General features: G+C 45.2%; 1 protein-coding gene across 1 annotated transcript in view; it reads left to right on the top strand.

The window, feature by feature from the left end:
- Positions 1-21305, top strand: part of LOC137299362 (obscurin-like) — a 552786-nt gene that overhangs the window by 444525 nt on the left and 86956 nt on the right. The window contains exons 98-104 of the mRNA XM_067968057.1: positions 870-999; positions 4960-5078; positions 8160-8261; positions 14435-14558; positions 15914-16083; positions 18511-18623; positions 19873-20041. Of these exons, the coding sequence (XP_067824158.1) occupies positions 870-999; positions 4960-5078; positions 8160-8261; positions 14435-14558; positions 15914-16083; positions 18511-18623; positions 19873-20041 (927 nt within the window). The remainder of the gene's footprint in view (positions 1-869; positions 1000-4959; positions 5079-8159; positions 8262-14434; positions 14559-15913; positions 16084-18510; positions 18624-19872; positions 20042-21305) is intronic.

Here is a 21305-nt window from a genome sequence, read left to right as displayed (position 1 = left end):
TACGTGTAGTGTGACATGAACCCAAGATCCCGGTTGAGGCCGTCCTCATGGGTGCGGAACTTGGCTATCAATTTCTGCTCGACGATTTTGCGTTGTCGTGTGTCTCGAAGGCCGCCTTGGAGTATGCTTACCCGAAGGTCGGTGGCTGAATGTCCATGACTGCTGAAGTGTTCCCCAACTGGGAGAGAACCCTCCTGTTTGGCGATTGTTGCGCGGTGTCCGTTCATCCGTTGTCGCAGCGTCTGCATGGTCTCGCCAATGTACCATGCTCTGGGACATCCTTTCCTGCAACGTATGAGGTAGACAACGTTGGCCGAGTCACAGGAGTATGAACCGTGCACCATGAGGACGGCCTCAACCGGGATCTTGGGTTCATGTCACACTACACGTAACCCCACCAGCGAACAAATGTTATCTGTTTTTAATATAACGGGTCATTGACTGTCTTCCTTCTCTCTCTCTTTTTTTGGGGGGGTTGTATTTTCGGTGGCCTTTTTAGGTGACACCTTTCTGTCTGCTCACTGTGATTGCCTTGGCAACGGGCAGTAATCACCAGGCATTGTTCTGTGATTTTAAAATGCGAAGGATTCGAAAATGTCATTTCCACACCACCTGAGGAAGGAGGAAGCCTCCGAAAGCTTGTGGAATTAAAAATAAAATTGTTGGACTATAACTTGGTGTTGTAAAATTGTTTACAATTGTCAACCCCAGTCCATCACCGGCATCTCCACAAAATGAAGTAAGTGGGACAGAGTTCATGATGGAGCAGGTTATACATGGTCTGTTAAAGGAGCAGACTTGATGATGAGCCGATCTGCTTTTTTCTTGTTTCCGTGCTTTCTTACGAATACAATTTTACTCATTCACAGATTTGGAGAATGAGAACATTCAAAGTGTTACTGTGAAGAAGCTGCGTGAAATACAGTTTAGCCCAACCACATTCAGAAGAAGAACTATTTCAGCTAATATAAATGTAACTGAGCAAAATATTTTCTCACGGTAAGCCCCTTTGCAGTTATATTCTGATATGGTTACATTACGAACTACTTTTAAAGAAAATATATGTATCTGCTCATATACAAAATGTGAAGCTGTATTGTCCTTGCATAAACAGAAAGATAAATAAACCATAATTACAGCCATACAGCAACATTAATATTGGCAAAGAATTCATGACTAGTCAGTTTGAAAACACACTAATAAGAGACACTCGAGATACCATAATAATCAAGCACAGAAATTTTCAGTGTTTTTTGTAAGATGGTCGTGGTAACCTGTACTTCAGATTTGGTAGCTCACTAAAGTAGTCATATGAACATACGAATTAAGAGCAGGAGTAGGCCATTCGGTCCCTCGAGCCTGCTCTGCCATTTGATAAGATCATGGCTGATCTGATTGTGACCTCAACCCTACTTTCCCGTCTCACTACTGTAACTTCTGACTGCCTTGTTAATCAGGAATCTATTTAACTCAGCCTTAAAAATACTCAATGACCCTGCCTCCACTGCTCTCTGAGGAAAGGAATTCCACAGACTCACGACCCTCTGAGAGAAAAAAATTCTCCTCATCTCTGTCTTAAATGGGAGACCCCTTATTTTTAAACTGTGTCCCCTAGTTCTAGTCTCCCCCACAAGGGGAAACATCCTCTCAGCATCTACCCCTTTTAGTCCCCTCAGGATCTTATACATTTCAATAAAATCACCTCTCATTCTTCTAAACTCCAATGTATACAGGCCCAACTTGTCCAACCTTTCCTCATAAGATAATCCCCTCATCCCAGGAAACAGTCGAGCGAACCTTCTCTGAACCATCTCTAAAGCAATTATGTCCTTTCTTAAATAAGGAGACCAAAACTGCACACAGTATTCTAGATGTGGTCTCACCAGTGCCCTGTTCAACTGTAGCAAAACATCTCTACTTTTATATTCCATTCCCCTTGCAATAAATGACAACATTCCATTTGTCTTCCTAATCACTTGCTGTACCTGCATGCTAACTTTTTGTGATTCATGTACTAGGACACCCAGGTCCCTCTGTACCTCTGATTTCTGCAATCTCTCTCCATTTAGATAATATACTGCTTTTCTATTCCTCTTGCCAAAGTGGACAAGTTCACATTTTCCCACATTATACCCGATCTGCCAAATTTTTCCCCACTCACTTAACCTATCTATATCCCTTTGCAGACTCCTTCACAGCTTACTTTCCTACCTACCTTTGTGTCATCAGCAAATTTGGCAACCATTGGTCCCTTCATCCAAGTCATCGATATAGATTGTAAATAGTTGAGGCCCGAGCACTGATCCCTGTGGCACTCCACTCGTTACATCTTGCCAACCTGAAAATGACCCATTTATGCTTACTCTCTGTTTCCTGTCAGCTAACCAATCCTTTATCCGTGCTAATATGTTACCCCCTACACCATGAGCTCTTATTTTGTGTAGTAGCCTTTGATGTGGCACCTTGTCAAATGCTTTCTAGAAATCCACATATCCACAGGATCCCCTTTATCCACGTTGCTTGTTACTTCCTCAAAGAACTCTAATAAATTAGTCAAACACGATTTTCCTTTCACAAAGCCGTGTTGACTCTGCCTGATTGCATTGAGATTTTCTAAGTGCCCTGCTATAACCTACTTAATAACAGATTCTCGCATTTTCCCTATGACAGATGTTAAGCTAACTGGCCTGTAGTTTCCTGCTTTCTGTCTCCCTCCTTTCTTGAATAGAGGAGTTACATTTGCTATTTTCCAATCTGATGGGACCCTTCCAGAATCTAGGGAATTTTGGAAAATTAATACCAATGCATTTACTATCTCTGCAGCCACTTCTTTTAAGACCCGAGGATGAAGTCCGTCAGGACCTAGGGACTTGTCAGCTTTTAGTTCTAATAATATTTTTAGAACCTTTCCCCCGGTGATTGTAAATGTTTTAAGTTCCTCCCTCCCTTTCACCTCTTGATTCACTATTATTTCTGGCATGTTATTTGTATCCTCTACAGTGAAGATGGACGCAAAATATCTGTTCAATTCATCCGCCATTTCCTTATTCTCCATTATTAATTCCCCAGACTCTCTCTCTAGAGGACCAACGCTCACTTTACTTACTCTTTTCCTTTTTAAATACCTGTAGAAACTCTTACTATCTGTTTTTATATTTCTAGCTAGCTTTCTCTCGTACTCTAATTTCTCCCTCCGTATTATTCTTTTAGTCATTCTTTGCTGTTTTTTATATTCTGTTCAATCTTCTGACCTGCCACGAATCTTCGCGGACTTGTATGCTTTTTCTTTCAACTTGATACTATCTTTAACTTCCATAGTTAGCCACGGATGGTACTACCTTCCCCTAGAGTCTGTCTTTCTCACTGGAATGTATCTTTGCTGAGTGTTATGAAATATCTCATTAAATGTCTGCCACTACATCTCTACTGACCTATCCCTTAATCTAATTTCCCAGTTTACTTTAGCCAGCTCTGTCTTCATGACCTCAATTGCCCTTATTTAAGTTTAAAACACTAGTCTTAGATTTACTCTTCTCTCCCTCAAACTGAATGCGAAATTCAATCATATTGTGATCACGGCTACCTAGAGGCTCCTTTACAATGAGGTCATTAATTAATCCTGTCTCATTACACATTACAAGATCTATAATAGCCTGCTCTCTGGTTGGCTCTAGAACATGCTGCTCTAAGAAACTGTCCCAAAAGCACTCTATGAACTCATCTTCCAGGCTACCTTTGCCAATCAGATTCTTCCAATCTATTGTAGATTAAAATCATCCATGATTATCGCTGTTCCTTTCTCACAAGCCCCCATTATTTCTTCCTGTATATCCTGTCCTATAGTGTGGTTACTGTTAGGGGGCCTATAAACTACTCCCAGAAGTGACTTCTTGCCTTTACTATTTCTTACCTCGACCCAAACTGATTCTACATCTTGGTCTAGAACTAAGGTCATTTCTTTCTATTATACTCATGTCATCCTTAATTAACAGAGCTACCCTCCACCTTTTCCAGGCTTCCTGTCCTTCCGAAATGTCAAGTACCCTTGAATGTTCAGGTTCCAGCCTTTGTCATCTTGCAGCCATGTCTCTGTAATGGCTATCAGATCGTACATATTTATTTCCATTTGAGCTGTCAATTCATCCATTTTGTTACGAATGCGATGCACATTCAGATACAAAGCCTTTAGTGCTGTCTTTTTGCTATTTTTGCAACCTCTGGCCTTATCTGCTGGCGCACTCTTAAGTTTGCATGCTCTGTCCCTTCCTGCCACTCTCTGATTATCATTCCCCTTATTGCTACCTTGCTGTCTTGCCTTGTCTTCTTTCTTCAATATATCACATCTTCCCTCACTTGATCCATCGCCCCCACAATTTAATGCTCTCTCTACCGCCCTAGTAGTACGATTCAGTTCAAATTCCATAATCAAACAGAATAGTGTGAATTTAGCCTATCTAAAGTTCTATACATCAAAAGCCAGTAAATACAGGGAGCGAATCTTTAAGCTCAACCCGCACCCCTCATAGATTCGTCCTGGTGACCATATGTAACACCTTCCAGTGACCATTTCAAGCCTCTCTCATCACTTAAAAGAAAGAAAGAACTTGCATTTATGTAGCGCCTTTCATGACCTCAGGACATCCCAAAACGCTTTACAGGACAATGAAGTGTAGTCACTGTTGTAATGTAAAGTAGCATGGTTGGAAACCACGGTAGCAAGACTTACTCAGGAAGGTACTTAAACCAACAACAACAATTTACATTTATATAGCACATTTAACGTAGAAAAATGTGTCAAGATGCTTGTGACTTGTGAGTGGGAGAATTTAAAAAGTAAAAAAAAAAGTATAAAAATAAATGTAGAATTTATTTATCATTTTTGTGCTGTTGCTACATAAAAATATCATGACTGTATTTTTCATTGACACTTCCTTTTCTAATTTTGATACGGATTTTAAGTGAGGGAGTTGGTAACAGGGAAGAAGAAATGCACATGTTGCGTGACATCAAGAGGCACAAACTGTACGTGGAGCTTCCTGAGAGCTACCGCATTCATTTGGCTGCACAAGAGGATGCAGGTGATACGAATAAAGCATGGCATTGTATCATTAAAATACTGGGCAGTCTTCAGTACTGACCAAGAGTAGTAATGCTTGCTGTAACCTATTTTATTACATATTGATGTGCTGTGATAAAGAATGCAATGGATTACTGTATAATATGATCAGCTGAAGTTTAAGGCAGGTTTGGGGAGCCTCTTTGGAGAGAGAAAGAGTTACGGTTTTGTAGAATTACATAGAATATACAGCACAGAAACAGGCCATTCGGCCCAACTGGTCCATGCCGGTGTTTATGCTCCACGCGAGCTTCCTCCCTCCCCTCTTCATCTAACCCTATCAGCACAACCTATTCCTTTCTCCTTCGTGTTTATCCAGCTTCCCCTTAAATGCACTTGAAAGGTCATCGACTTGAAACGTTAACTCTGTTTCTCTCGCCGCAACTGCCTGACCTGCTGAGTGTTTTCCAGCGTTTTCTGTTTGTATTTCAGATTCCCAGCATTCACATTATTTTGCTTTTATTTTTGGGTTGCCTCTTACTGGCTGCCCAGTTTTTGTACATTTTAAGTAATTTTGCCTCCTTGAATTTCATTAAAAGTTTGGATACTGACCCTTTTTCCAGCTTGAAACGGTATAACCAATCCACAGGACCATACTTCCAGCAAGTACGGTCTAAAAAAGGCCCCAACGAACTTAGCAGTCAGACTGGGAGATTGGGAGCAGGACTGCACAGATTGGGAGCAGGCTTTCCCACTGCTAAATTGGTGTGCTTTGCGCCCTTTTTATGCCTGAGAAACACGCACAACGAGTACCAATTTCTACCCCATCCAGTCTGCTTGGCAGGAAGTGGCTGTCAAAAGTAAATGCAGTTTCCAACTTAGAGAGGATGCGAATTCAGATGAGAAAAAGGTTTAATCACGCAATGAATTCTGCCAAGATAAGGGTACCCAGAATTCCACTGTATAAGTAGTGGGGCAAATTAGGCACGCCAATAGAAGTTTCCTCTCGCTCTGTTACATCTTGACTGTGGCTACATGCTTAACCCTCACAAAACAGCTCTTTCCGTGCTCCATGCATGTTTTTTTTTATTCGTTCATGGGATGTGGGTGTCGCTGGCAAGGCCGGCATTTATTGCCCATCCCTAATTGCCCTCGAGAAGGTGAGCCGCCGCCTTGAACCGCTGCAGTCCGTGTGGTGAAGGTTCTCCCACAGTGCTGTTAGGAAGGGAGTTCCAGGATTTTGACTCAGCGACGATGAAGGAACGGCGATATATTTCCAAGTCGGGATGGTGTGTGACTTGGAGGGGAACGTGCAGGTGGTGTTGTTCCCATGTGCCTGCAGCCCTTGTCCTTCTAGGTGGTAGAGGTCACGGTTTTGGGAGGTGCTGTTGAAGAAGCCTTGGCGAGTTGCTGCGGTGCATCCTGTGGATGGTACACACTGCAGCCACAGTGCGCTGGTGGTGAAGGGAGTGAATGTTTAGAGTGGTGGATGGGGTGCCAATCAAGCGGGCTGCTTTGTCCTGGATGGTGTTGAGCTTCTTGAGTGTTGTTGGAGCTGCACTCATCCAGGCAAGTGGAGAGTATTCCATCACACTCCTGACTTGTGCCTTGTAGATGGTGGAAAGGCTTTGGGGAGTCAGGAGGTGAGTCACTTGCCGCAGAATACCCAACCTCTGACCTGCTCTTGTAGCCACAGTATTTGTATGGCTGGTCCAGTTAAGTTTCTGGTCAATGGTGACCCCCCAGGATGTTGATGGTGGGGGTTTCGGCGATGGTAATGCTGTTGATTGTCAAGGGGAGGTGGTTAGACTCTCTCTTGTTGGAGATGGTCATTGCCTGGCACTTGTCTGGTGCGAATGTTACTTGCCACTTATGAGCCTAAGCCTGGATGTTGTCCAGGTCTTACTCATGCAGGCACGGATTGCTTCATTATCTGAGGGGTTGCGAATGCAACGGAACACTGTGAATCAGCGAACATCCCCATTTCTGACCTTATGATGGAGGAAAGGTCATTGATGAAGCAGCTGAAGATGGTTGGGCCTAGGACACTGCCCTGGGGAACTCCTGCGTTAAAGTCCTGGGCTGAGATGATTGGCCTCCAACAACCACTACCATCTTCCTTTGTGCTAGGTATGACTCCAGCCACTGGAAGTTTTCCCCCTGATTCCCATTGACTTCAATTTTACTAGGGCTCCTTGGTGCCACACTCGGTCAAATACTGCCTTGATGTTAAGGGCAGTCACTCTCACCCTGTTACTCTACTGCAGCAGGGCACACCTCATTATTGCCACTTCCAATTGGAACTGTGATCATATTGGAAAGGTGAGCCCACAAAGCTAGCTTACAACACAACCTAGTCGCTTGATACATCTTCGTTGACTTTCACGCAAGCACAATGAACACTTGCCCGTCATTCTATGCGCTTTTCGAAGTTCCAACATCTCAACAATATTTCTCTCGTTTCAGGACAAAGTAGTGCATAGTTGGAGGGAGCAAACCCAAACAAGAGGAGGGTCTCCTAATTTTAAACCCCTTAGTCAATTTGACTTGGGCTGACCCCCACCCCTCCCCCGAGGCCTGAAAACAGAGGGAATGGGTTACAATGAATCTGACGGCTTTCTCAAAGCTAGTGCCTCCCTTAGCTCCCCCCAGCTGTACCAGGCATTGAGTGACTTAACCAGCTGTCCTAAAAGGGACCGCTGGAGGCCGCTTCATTTTTAAAAAAAAGGCCCAGGAAATTTTGAGTTTTTATTTTTGTGGGGCCCAGGAGAAACAGAGGTGCTCTTCCTGGGCATACAAAAAAAAACCCAGGCCCGCTGCCAACCTGTTGCAGCCGGAATCCCCTGCCCCCATCCCGAACCGACCTGCCCGCTGACTCAGCATAGGAGCCAACCGATTTCCCACCCTCCCCGACCGGTGAGCTGCAGCGGGGGCGTCCCTTTGGAGCCCGCAACTCACCGTTGGGACTCAAATGAGGGCCGGAGCTAAATTTGGCTCGGGCCTGAGGCCAGTACGGACCAGTGCGAGGAGCAGTCGTTCCTTCGACTTTGTGCCCGTTTCTCAGACACCACTCTTAACATTGCTTGCTCTTCTGTTTCTATAGGTATCGCTGAAGGGCAAGTTGCAGAACCTAGTGATGCCCAGAAAGCCAGCACCTCACAGCAGCTTCTGTCACTCAAACCACCAGTTGGAAGCACCAGCACAGGTACGTCTGGTTTCTCGCCACTGCACGTGGGTTTCAGGTGGGGGTGGGGAGTGTATATATTGTGATGCCCAAGGCATTGCAGCTGTGAATGGACCAGAGGGTCTTTTCCTGTCCGTCATTGTTCGTGCTTCCACACCAAGGGATTTAGATAGTCAGTGTCCATCTTGCCTACCCTTCCAAATCTTCCGTCAGGTTCTTTACTGTGATTCTAGAATTAATTGCCCCAATATTTACGGGTAGGCGGGGAGGGAGCGGCAGGACCTCATTAAAATGTTTTTACTCCGTTTCCCACCCGGCCAGATTGAGAGGCTGCCCGGCTGCCGGGCGGGAAAGCCTGTTGTAGAAGGCAGCAGCCGGGGACAGTCCCCGGCAATCGAGAGGGTGGGGGGGGCGGCTCGGAGCGTGGCAGTGAGGAGAGAGTGGGAGATCTTGGGTGGGGGGGGGAGGAGTGAGATCGCGAGGAGGGAGAGATCATGGGGTGGAGGAGTCAGCAGATTATAGGGGGGGGGCAGAGATCGCTGCAGAAGGTTTGCTTGAGGGGCCGGGGGGAAGCACTCCTGCTCCTCCTGGCCCACAAGCAGTGCTAGAGAAGCTCTTACCTGCTGGACCTGGCAGCTCCCGCCTCCCTTCAGCTGCCAGGTTTCCTGAGCCCTGGAAAACCCGGCCCGCAGCCATTAAATTCAAATGGCTGCCAAAATCTGAGGAACGCAGCCTCATTTACGTATTAAAATTACTGACCCACCTCTCCAGAGTGTGTTACTCAAACGTCCTCAAACCCACTGCGGTAAAACCAGAAGTAGGAGTGTTGGGGTCTTTAACAACCCCCGACCTTCTCCCGCCCGTCATGGGGGGTTAAAATTCCCCCAATATTTCCACAACCCATTTACTAACAATAATGTATCCAGTCCTTTTTTAAAAATCTACCATGATTTTCTGCTCCACCACCTCTGCTGGTAATCCATGCTACAATTTTATCACTCCCTTACTAAAAAAAAATGTTGCCGAAATTTATTTAGTTTCCTTTGAAACCCTTAACTATAAACTGTCACTTGGTCCTCAAATCCTCCATCCAACGGAAGAAATTTCCAGGATCTAAATTTCTTATGTCAGTGAAAACCTCGATCAAATCTCTCCTCTTGCCTAGAGAGCAAAGTCCCGGGATTTAAAAAAATTATCTTCAGAACTCAGCCATCTAAGTTGAGAAATCAGCCTCATCGCCCATCTTTGGACTTCCTCCAGTAATTCTGCATCTCAGGTGAAGATCTCTTTTTTTGACGCTCTTGCTGTCTGGCACATTGTCACTATCTTGTCCTGGTCTTGGATGCAAGAGGGTCTCCTCCACCATCTGCCCCATAGTTTTGTAGCATATAACAAACTACAGTGATCTTGGAGCCCGGCAAAGCCGTATTGTAAGATGCCCCCGAATAGTTCCAGGGATGAGGGGCTTCAGTTATGTGGATAGACTGTAGAGGCTGGGATTGTTCTCCTTAGAGCAGAGAAGGTTAAGAGGAGATTTGATAGAAGTGTTCAAAATCATGAAGGGTTTAGATAAAGTAAATAAAGAGAAACTGTTCTCATTGGTGGAAGGATCGAGAACCAGAGGACACAGATTTAAGGTGATTGGCAAAAGAACCACAGGCGACATGAGGAAAAACTTTTTTAACGCAGTGATTGGTAATGATCTTTTTTTTTTATTCGTTCATGGGATGTGGGTGTCACTGGCGAGGCCAGCATTTATTGCCCATCCCTAACTGCCCTTCAGAAGGTTGTGGTGAGCCGCCTTCTTGAACCGCTGCAGTCCGTGTGGCGACGGTTCTCCCATAGTGCTGTTAGGAAGGGAGTTCCAGGATTTTGACCCAGCGACGATGAAGGAACGGCGATATATTTCCAAGTCGGGATGGTGTGTGACTTGGAGGGGAATGTGCAGGTGGTGTTGTTCCCATGTGCCTGCTGCTCTTGTCCTTCTAGGTGGTAGAGGTTGCGGGTTTGGGAGGTGCTGTCGAAGAAGCCTTGGCGAGTTTTTGCAGTGCATCCTGTGGATGGTACACACTGCAGCCACTGTGCGCGGGTGGTGGATGGGGTGCCAATCAAGCGGGCTGCTTTGTCCCGGATGGCGTTGAGCTTCTTGAGTGTTGTTGGAGCTGCACTCATCCAGGCAAGTGGAGAGTATTCCATCACACTCCTGACTTGTGCCTTGTAGATGGTGGAAAGGCTTTGAGGAGTCAGGAGGTGAGTCACTCGCCGCTGAATACCCAGCCCCTGACCTGCTCTTGTAACCACAGTATTTATATGGCTGGTCCAGTTCAGTTTCTGGTCAATGGTGACCCCCAGGATGTTGATGGTGGGGGATTCGGTGATGGTAATGCCGTTGACTGTCAAGGGGAGGTGGTTAGACACTCTCTTGTTGGAGGTGGTCATTGCCTGGCACTTGTCTGGCACAATTGTTACTTGCCACTTATGAGCCCAAGCCTGGATGTTGTCCAGGTCTTGCTGCATGCGGGCTCGGACTGCTTCGTTATTTGAGGGGTTGTGAATGGAACTGAACACTGTGCAATCATCAGCGAACATCCCCATTTCTGACCTTATGATGGAGGGAAGGTCATTGATGAAGCAGCTGAAGATGGTTGGGCCTAGGACACTGCCCTGAGGAACTCCTGCAGCAATGCCCTGGGGCTGTGATGATTGGCCTCCAACAACCACTACCATCTTCCTTTGTGCTAGGTATGACTCCAGCCACTGGAGAGTTTTCCCCCTGATTCCCATTGACTTCAATTTTACTGGGGCTCCTTGGTGCCACATTCGGTCAAATGCTGCCTTGATGTCAAGGGCAGTCACTCTCACCTCACCTCTGGAATTCAGCTCTTTTGTCCATGTTTGGACCAAGGCTGTGATGAGGTCTGGAGCTGAGTGGTCCTGGCGGAACCCAAACTGAGCATCGGTGAGCAGGTTATTGGTGAGTAAGTGCCGCTTGATTGCACTTTCGACGATACCTTCCATCACTTTGCTGATGATCGAGAGTAGACTGATGGGGCGGTAATTGGCCGGATTGGATTTGTCCTGCTTTTTGTGGACAGGACATACCTGGGCAATTTTCCACATTGTCGGGTAGATGCCAGTGTTGTAGCTGTACAGGAACAGCTTGGCTAGAGGCACAGCTAGTTCTGGAGCACAAGTCTTCAGCACTACAGCTGGGATGTTGTCGGAGCCCATAACCTTTGCTGTATCCAGTGCACTCAGCCGTTTCTTGATATCACGTGGAGTGAATCGAATTGGCTGAAGACTGGCTTCTGTGATGGTGGGGATATTGGGAGGAGGCCGAGATGGATCATCCACTCGGCACTTCTGGCTGAAGATGGTTGCAAACGCTTCAGCCTTGTCTTTTGCACTCACGTGCTGGACTCCGCCATCATTGAGGATGGGGATGTTTGCAGAGCCTCCTCCTCCCGTTAATTGTTTAATTGTCCACCACCATTCACGACTGGATGTGGCAGGACTGCAGAGCTTTGATCTGATCCGTTGGTTGTCGAATCGCTTAGCTCTGTCTACAGCATGTTGCTTCCGCTGTTTAGCATGCATGTGGTCCTGAGTTGTAGCTTCACCAGGTTGGCACCTCATTTTTAGGTACGCCTGGTGCTGCTCCTGGCATGCTCTTCTACACTCCTCATTAAACCAGGGTTGATCCCCTGGCTTGTTGGTAATGGTAGAGTGAGGAATATGCTGGGCCATGAGGTTACAGATTGTGCTGGAATACAATTCTGCTGCTGCTGATGGCCCACAGCGCCTCATGGATGCCCAGTTTTGAGCTGCTAGATCTGTTCTGAATCTATCCCATTTAGCACGGTGGTAGTGCCACACAACACGTTGGATGGTGTCCTCAGTGCGAAGACGGGACTTTGTCTCCACGAGGACTGTGCGGTGGTCACTCCTACCGATACTGTCATGGATAGATGAATTTGCGACAGGTAGATTGGTGAGGACGAGGTCAAGTAGGTTTTTCCCTCGTGTTGGTTCGCTCACCACCTGCCGCAGGCCCAGTCTGGCAGCTATGTCCTTCAGGACTCGGCCAGCTCTGGAATGTGCTGCCTGAAAAGGTGGTGGAAGCAGATTCAATCATGGCTTTCAAAAAGGAATTGGATAAATACTTGAAGGGAAAAAATTTGCAGGGCTACGAGCAAAGAGCAGGGGAATGGGACTAACTGGATTGCTCTTACAAAGAGCTGACACGAGCTCGATGGACTGAATGGCCTCCTTCTGTGCTGTAACCATTCTATGATTCTATGTACGGATATTCGAAGTGCTGCTTCAAGATACATAGTATGTGTTTCATAATTATCCTGGTGGTTGCATGGACCCCCTTGTATTTTCAGTCAGCTACTATCTTTGATGTCAAGAACTAAAGCCATAGAGAGCATCCTAGGTCTCTCAGGAGACATTGTTGCAGTCTTCTTTCTCCGTCAAATAACCGTGCCATAACTGATGCCTGCTTTCTGAGCATTACCCTGACAGTTTCCAGGGTCAGTTTGTCTAAATCCACTTGGATTTCCTGTTTTTTTTTAATCTACTAATGGCCACCCCACCTATCAGCATAAATACAATAATTACACTCCTACCATATTCAATGTTAAGATTTTAGGGGTTAGGGTTGATTTCACTCAAGAGTCTACAGGATGGGGTTAACATATTAGCATGGATAGAGGATTGGTTAACGTACAGAAATCAGAGAGTAGGGATAAACGGGTCATTTTCGGGTTAGCAAGGTCCCGCAAGGATCGGTGCTTGGGCCTCAGCTATTTACAATCTATATTAATGACTTGGATGAAGGGACCGAGTGTAGTTATCCAAGTTTGTTGACAATACAAAGCAGTGAGGAGGACACAAAGAGTCTGCAAAGGGATATAGACGGGTTAAGTGAGTGGGCAAGAAGGTGGCAGATGGAGTATAATGTGGGGAAATGTGAGGTTATTCACTTTGGAAGGAAGAACAGAAAAATAGAATAATTTTTATCTGGTGAGAAACTATTAAATGTTGGTGTCCAGAGAGACTTGGGTGTGCTGGTACAAGAAACACAAAACGTTAGCATGCAGGTACAGCAAGCAATTAGGAAAGCAAATGGCATGTTGGCCACTATTGCAAAGGGGTTGTAGTTGTAGTACAAGAGTAAGGAAGTCTTACTACAATTGTACAAGGCTTTGGTGAGACCTCACCTGTAGTACTGCGTACAGTTTTGGTCTCCTTCTCTAAGGAAGGGTATACTTGCCTTAGCAATGGTGTAATAGAGGTTCACTAGGTTGATTCCTGGGATGAGAGGGTTACCCTATGAGGAGAGGTTGAGTAGAATGGGCCTATACTCTCTGGAGTTTGGAAGAATGAGAGGTGATCTCATTGAAACATGTAAGATTCTGAGGGGGCTTGACAGAGTAGATGCTGAGAGGTTGTTTCCCCTGGCTGGAGAGTCTAGAACTAAAGGGCATAGTCGCAGGATATGGGGTCAGCCATTTAAGACTGAGATTAGGAGGAATTTCTTCACTCAGATGGTTGTGAATCTTTGGAATTTTCTACCCCAGAGAGCTGAGTCGTTGAGTATATTTAAAACTGAGACAGATAGATTTTTGGACTCTAGGGGAGTCAAGGGATATGAGGATCAGGCAGGAAAGTGGAGTTGAGGTTGAAGATCAGCCATGATCTGATTGAATGGCGGAGCAGGCTGGAGGGGCCGTATGGCCTACTCCTGCTCCTATTTCTTATGTTCTTATGACAAGTATGGCAAATGGGAAAATGTCACACTGGTGCAGCAGGGAACACTTTCCTGGCCTTTGGGTTGGGACACATTTGGGGCAGTCTAGAGAGAACTTTATCTTGCTCCGAATTAAGGGAAATCTAGATAAACACATGAGGAGGAAAGGAATAGAAGGTTATGATAGGGTTAGATGAAGAGGGGCAGGAGGAGGCTTGTGTGGAGCATAAACACCAGCATGGAACATTAGGGCCGAATGGCCCGTTCCTGTGCTGTGAATTCTATGGAATTCAATTAATCCATCTCATATCTGAACTGAGAGTGCTTGAAAGTGACACTGGGAAATATCCCATTCCCAAATGCTAACATCCCTCACCTTGATATCCATAAAATGAGAAAGGTTAGTTGCAGTGACATATATCAAACTATTTTACTGCAGGGTCTCAACCTAGTGAGGAATCGGGATCTGCAGAGAAGAGGCGCACTGTGCACGCTGTGGAAAAGAGCAGTGTGTCCCTCAGCTGCATGTTGGAAAATGTAGCATCGTTTGCACACTGGACAAGGTAATTGTCTCTTATTATTTATGTAATGTGCCGGTGACATGGTTTTACAACATAATAGTGTAGATGAGCCCACTGCTGCCAGTTTCTGTCCATTGCCATTGATCTCAGTGGATGGAAGATTGAAGACAGCGGGCCTGCGATTTTCCAATGCTTGCTCACGGTGTGCAAGGTACCTCATCGTGTGTGAGGAAGAGGAAAACCTACCCTAATAAATGTATCTGGTAAATACACTTCATTAGCCTTAAAAAAAAAGTTGCAACAAATAAAATGCCAGAAGGCAACAGGGTCATTCTTTCAATAAGCAGATCGTGATCCGATGATGTCATCGGGGCCCGTCTGCAATTTTAACCTGAGGCCTGGGCGGGGGAAGGGGTTGTTCCTCCCCATCGGGGCCAGAAGAGGCCCAGGAAGGTAAGGTAAGGTATTTCATTTTTCTTTGCTTCTGGGCCAGGAGGAGCAAGAGTTCTCATCTGCCCCGGGCTTCCCTCCCCCTCCCTCAATCATGAGGCCCTCCCGACGCCCTCTCTTCCGCCGTCTCTCCCCCCCCCCCCCACCACCACTTATCCGAGTGCCAGGGATCATTTCTCTGGGTCCCCGGCAGCAGCCTCCATCCGCCCGAAATCCTGCTGGTCTTTCTTGCCAGGTTCGAGCTAGAGGCTGATGACACCTATGCCTGGGGGTTAAGATTTCCTGGACCTCACGCTGTGGGGAGGGCCAGGCGGTTTGTTGTCTGTCTCAGTCCAGGCCATACAACTCCAGTCAGGGTTAAAATCAGGGCTTAAGTGTTGATAGACTATTTGTGGAGGTGTGACAGCCAAATACGTTTGCATTATCCATCATCCACGCTTGCACATTTCTGGCAAAATGACTGAATAAAGATCAGGATGCTGAAGCCAATTGTGATGACCCTCTCACTGCCCTGGCTGAGGTATGCTACATTGCACAGGATCAAACATGGGCTGTTCCTGAACTGCATGGCTCCATATCACATCACATGATGTATTTACCCAATGAAGCTTGAAAGGAGCCCTCAGATCATTCCTACTTACTACCTGGTGATTTGAAGAAACAGCATGCATTCACTGATAAAGCAAGTACGACAGCTTAAAACTAATATGGAATGTATCTAGATAAAGTAAATTAAGGCATTTTATACTGAGTCTTATGGGACTGTTTTTGTTGGACCATAAGAATAACTAGTTGCCCATGTATAATTTCCTACATTACAACAATGACTACATTTCGAAAGTACTTCATTAGCTGTAAAGCACTTTGGGACGTTCTGATGTCATGAAAGGCGCTGTATAAATGTAAGTCTGTTTTTCTTTCTTGCTTCTGTTCATGTCCATTAACAGGAATGGATCACGATTAGAAGATGGTGAAAAGTTTATTGGGAAAATGGTTGAAGGAAACCAGTGTGTTCTTGAGGTTCACTGTGTGAAGAAAGAAGATGCTGGAGAATATGTGTGTGTTGCAGAAACTGAGCAGGGCTGTGAAAGATGTTCCGTTAATCTACAACTAGCAGGTAATCATAGTCAAAGCAAATTCCTGTAACCTGCCATATTTAAGGATTACGAACATACGAACAATGATGGACAGGAAAAGATCCTCTGGTCCATCCAGCCTTTCCCACACCATCGTGATACCTTGAGTATTGCAATGTATACACTCTCCACCCCACGCCATGTGATCTCCTGGGAGAGGCAAAAAAACAGATTAAAAACCCAGGTCAATTTGGGGGGGAGAAAATCTGGGAAATTCCTCTCCGACCCCTTTGGCGATCAAAACTAGTCCAGGAGATCACTCTGGCCCTGGTAATTCTATGCATTACATAACCGACCTTTTGTAAGAAGTGATCTCCGCCCCAGCCAGGAACAGGTCCAGCTCTCGCTCGACTGAATTCAGCGAATCGGCGTCCACCACACGAGCCGGCAGCCTGTTCCACTATTCTGTGGGAAAAGAACCACCTCCTGACATCTAACCTAGATCTGGCCTCATACAACTTAAAATTGTGACCCCTGGTCCTCCCTAAGGTATTTAATTGAAACAAACTGACGACTGGAACACAATCTATTCCTTTCATCATCTTATAATCCTCAATAAGTCTATGCTTCTCTAAAGTGCAGTGTCCCAGCTCTTTTAGCCTACCTTGATGACTAAGATCCTTTAAGCTGGTAATTAATCTAGTGGCCCTCCTCCGCATCCTTTCCAAAGCCCCAATATCACCCACCATATGAGGAGACCAAAACTGTACGCAGTATTCCAAATGAGGCCTGACCACGGTCTTGTACAAGGGCAAAATAGTATGCTTTGTCTTAGTCAATTGTTCTATAAATGCACCTCAACACCCTATTTGCTCTAGCTATCGCTTCAGGGCATTGTTCATGAACCTTTAGAGATCTATGCACTAGAATGCCAGATCTCTCCCTTTCTCCACCTGGTTTAATGCTTTTCCCTGAAGGGTGTATGTATATTGAGAATTTGTCCTGCCCACATGCATAACACTGTACTTCTCCAAATTGAACATCATTTGCCAGTCACGAGCCCACTCCCTCAACACATCAAGATCCGCTTGAGGCAATCGACCATCGTCTACAATCCTCGCACAGATCTTGGTATAATCTTCAAATTTGCAGATCGTACCCCCAAAACCTACATCTAGATCATTAATAAAAATAGTAAAGAGCAATGGACCCAACACCGATCCCTGCGGGACACCACTGGTGACCGGTCTCCAAACAGATCCATATCCATCTATAACTACTTTCTGTCTATGGCCTTCCGGCCGGTTCTCAATCCAGCTCAATATATTACCACCAATACCGGAGGCTTCAATCTAATAGAGAAGCCTCTTGTGCAGTACCTTGTCAAACGCTTTTTGGAAGTCTGAGCAGACAATGTCTACTGGGCTTCCCTCATCCATCACCTTGGCCTCTTCTTCAAAAAATATAATCAAGTTTGCTAGACATGACTTTTTTTTTAACCCATGTTGGGTGTCCCTAAAATGCCCCAGTCGATCCAAGTAATCATATATTGCATCCCTAATGATACTCTCAAGCAATAACTGTTAAATATGGTCGTGCAGAATCAATGATGAAGAAGGTGGAGGGGGAGAGAAAAACTATTGAGGCAAAGTAGAATAAAAACTAAGAAAATGACAAAATAAAAGATTGGAGAAAAGGGAGTCAAGGGTTAAAGAAATAAAACTCTCACTCTTCTATGCATAGCACACCCCAAGATAGTGGCCTAGAAATTCGTTTGCGCCAACCTGCTGGTGCGAACTGGGTTCAGGGATCAATCCCTGTACGGGTAGGCTTGAGGCACGCCCGATATTGGTCCTCAGGCCTCATTTAAATGAGACCAGCGATCTGCGGACACCTGCTGGACGTCCCCAGGCAGCTCGCCGGTGAAGAGGCCTCAAATTTTGGGCCGCTGCGTCACCGGCACGGCAGTTCATTGGAACGGATTGCGCCAACACTTAACAGAAGAAGAAAAATATTGGGAGAGCATTTAATGTCAAGAGTGCTCCTCATTGCCTGTTCAGAAAATACGTACATTTGGAACATTACATTTTTTTGTGTAAATAAAACCCGCCACATTGGGTCTCCTGTCCTCCATGCTGCTCTGGTAATGTTGCTGGTGGTGAGGTGTAGTCTGTGCAGCTCCATTAATTGCAGCAGGGACCATGACTTTGGACTGGCCTGGGAGCCAATTTGTAGCCAGTTGACCTGGGAGAACACTGGATGTGGAATTCAGAAATCTCAAGCCATACGTTCATCAATTTATCTCCAGAATAAGAAGAATACTTTAAACAAAAAGTACCCTCCTGGACTTACCCTCAATCAATCTCAAAACACATTAACTTATTGTAGTATTTGAAAAATACAACTCTGTTTACAGTGGGAGCATTCTTGCTTTTGATACTGAAAGATTTGCGTACACCTAATTTCAGAGCCTCCCTACATCCACGTCAGTATAGAAGATGTTGAGAAGGAATGCGGGAGGAATGCAAGGTTTGATGCAGTTATAGAGGGAACTCCTCAGCCAGAAATTGCTTGGTACAAGGTAACTGCCATGCTAACTTTTTTTTTACATTAAGACTTTGTCCTCCTTGTTTTCTTCCTGGCTGTGGTCCACAGCATTGTAAATCTTTATCCTGTCTCCAGTGTGAATTATATTCTTGCCAACATCACTTAAGTTAGACAAGAACTTGGGAAAATCAGGGACTAGGAAAAGCCATTCTGCTTAAGGAAGCCTGCCCCTATAGAATTTTTACTCTCTCAGCCAAGTCCCTGGGTCTTTACTACCCAGATTTTTCCAGGCATTTATTATTCTTTGCATGAAGAAATTACGTTTGATATATGTTCTGAATTTACTTTTCACTAGTTATCCTTACGCCCCTCTGACCCTGGAGAGTCTAGAACTAGGGGGCATAGTCTCAGGACACGGGGTCGGCTTTAAGACTGAGATGAGGAGGAATTTCTTCACTCAGAGGGTTGTGAATTTTTGGAATTCTCTACCCCAGAGAGCTGTGGATGCTGAGTCGTTGAATATCTTCAAGACTGAGATAGACAGATTTTTGGACTGTAGGGGAATCAAGGGATATGGGGATTGGGCGGGAAAGTGGAGTTGAGGTCGAAGATCAGCCACGATCTTATTGAATGGCGGAGCAGGCTCGAGGGGCCGTATGGCCCACTCCTGATCCTATTTCCTATGTTTCCCATGACCCTAGTGTCATATGATATTTGAAAATAATATATTTAATTTCCGTATGTATGCCATTTAATATTTCACAGATTTGAATGAGTCTCTCCCCGGCTCCAACCGTTTTTCTCTCTAGGCTGTAGAGATTAAACTTTTTTTAACTTGTCACCCCCTTACACTTTGAATAATTCTTGTTGTTCTCCTCTACACCTTCTCCAATGATTGCGCATCCCTTTTGTCACAGAGGTGTGCACAGTTCTCCAAGGGTAGTCTGACCAATGCATTGTATGGCCTCAGCACAACCTCAGTTAGCTTGATCTGACTGCGTATCCCAGATCGCAAGGGGACAGCAAGTAGCTTCCTAAAAAAAAAAGCACATGAATGGCCACCCGTTTTTGGAGACAAATGCTCCTACTGCTGAACTACAATCTGATGCTATCCTAGAGATTCCTGTGGAACTCTCTAACCCAGTGTCTGAAGAGTTTAATAAAATAAAGTAAAATATGCGGAAAGGGTTGCAGGTAGAACTTGCCAGTTTCTACTGTTTTTATTCAGAATATGTTGTTACCATATTTGTAATTTTAGCTCTGTTTTGTGTTTTTTTTTCCAGGATGGTAATTTGTTATCGGAGAGTGACCGCATTACATTTCTGCATGTTGGTGCTCAGTGCTCACTGGTTCTGCTTAACATCACACAGCTTGATGCGGGTGTCTACATATGTATTGCTAGAAATATTGCTGGAGACGTACAGTGCAATGCTGCTCTTACAGTAACTGAAGGTGGGAGTTTTTATTTGGTTGTGTGAGTATTAGATCTGTTATTACATTACATAGAACTTACAGCACAGAAACAGGCCAGTCGGCCCAACAGGTCTGTGCTGGTGTTTATGCTCCGCTCGAGCCTCTTCCCACCCTCCTTCATCTCATCCTATCAACAGATCATTCTATTCCTTTCTTCCTCATGTGTTTATCTACCTTCCCCTTAAATGCATCTATGCTATTCGTCTCAACCACTCCATGTGGTAGCGGGTCTACAACAGACCCAGGCAGTGAACTTTGTGAACCTGCATCCTGTATTTTATATATTAGCCTTTTACTGATGTTTATCTTTATTACTCTTGAGATAGCTGTACCTCATGGATCATGTATACAGTGTGACAGACCATGGCTGTGGATTACCTGGCACACACAAAGACAATGGATCACTTTCTTTTGTAGTCATGAAGTTAGAAACCGAGAGAGATCAGAAACTTACTGAGCAGAAGGAGGGACATACTGAGTGGCACACAGGGCAAGCAAACTGAGTGCAGAAACAGTATGGGCTTGAAGGAAGTAGGAGGAGGCATTAGAGTCATGAATGGCATCAGAAGCATGGATAGAATAAGCAGAGGCAAATGAGAAAAGGGAGATCGAGACCAGAAACATTGGGAGCAGGAGGACCAGATGCATGGAAAAGAAAATAATAATGAGTCAGTACCTCTGTCTGTTGTTTACCCAATGACTTAAATCCCAAGGTTTTGAGTGCTGCATCCTGTTGTGCTCCCACCTGGGCACATACACTGCAGCCTTCAGATGACACCATAGCTGAAAGTAGTAATTGGGAAAATGAAGACTAGAAGGATCACATAAAAAAGAAGCTTAAAGGTGACCTGTAATTGAAGTTTTCATGATTATGAAGAAGCTTGAAAGAGCTGGTCAAGCCAACTTACTCACAGTTCAAATACCAGAGTGAATACATTTAAAAATTTGGAAGTTAGGAGGTAGATGAAAAGTCAGGTGCAAGTTTTTTGCACAAAGGGTCATAAGGAACCAGAGAAGACCCTTCTAGACCCTTCATGATTTTGAATACCTCTATCAAATCTCCTCTCAACCTTCTCTGTTCCAAGGAGAACAACCCCAGCTTCTCCAATCTATCCCCGTAACTAAAGTCCCTCACCCCTGGAATCATTCTAGTAAATCTCTTCTGCACCCTCTCTAAGGCCTTCACATCTTTCCTAAAGTGTGGTGCCCAGAACAGGACACAATACTCCAGCTGTGACCGAAC

This window comes from Heptranchias perlo, chromosome 2, assembly GCF_035084215.1.
Source record: "Heptranchias perlo isolate sHepPer1 chromosome 2, sHepPer1.hap1, whole genome shotgun sequence".
NCBI classification, from domain to species: domain Eukaryota; kingdom Metazoa; phylum Chordata; class Chondrichthyes; order Hexanchiformes; family Hexanchidae; genus Heptranchias; species Heptranchias perlo.
The sequence above is the reverse complement of the archived record's forward strand: the minus strand, read 5'-3'. Positions and strand labels throughout refer to the sequence as shown.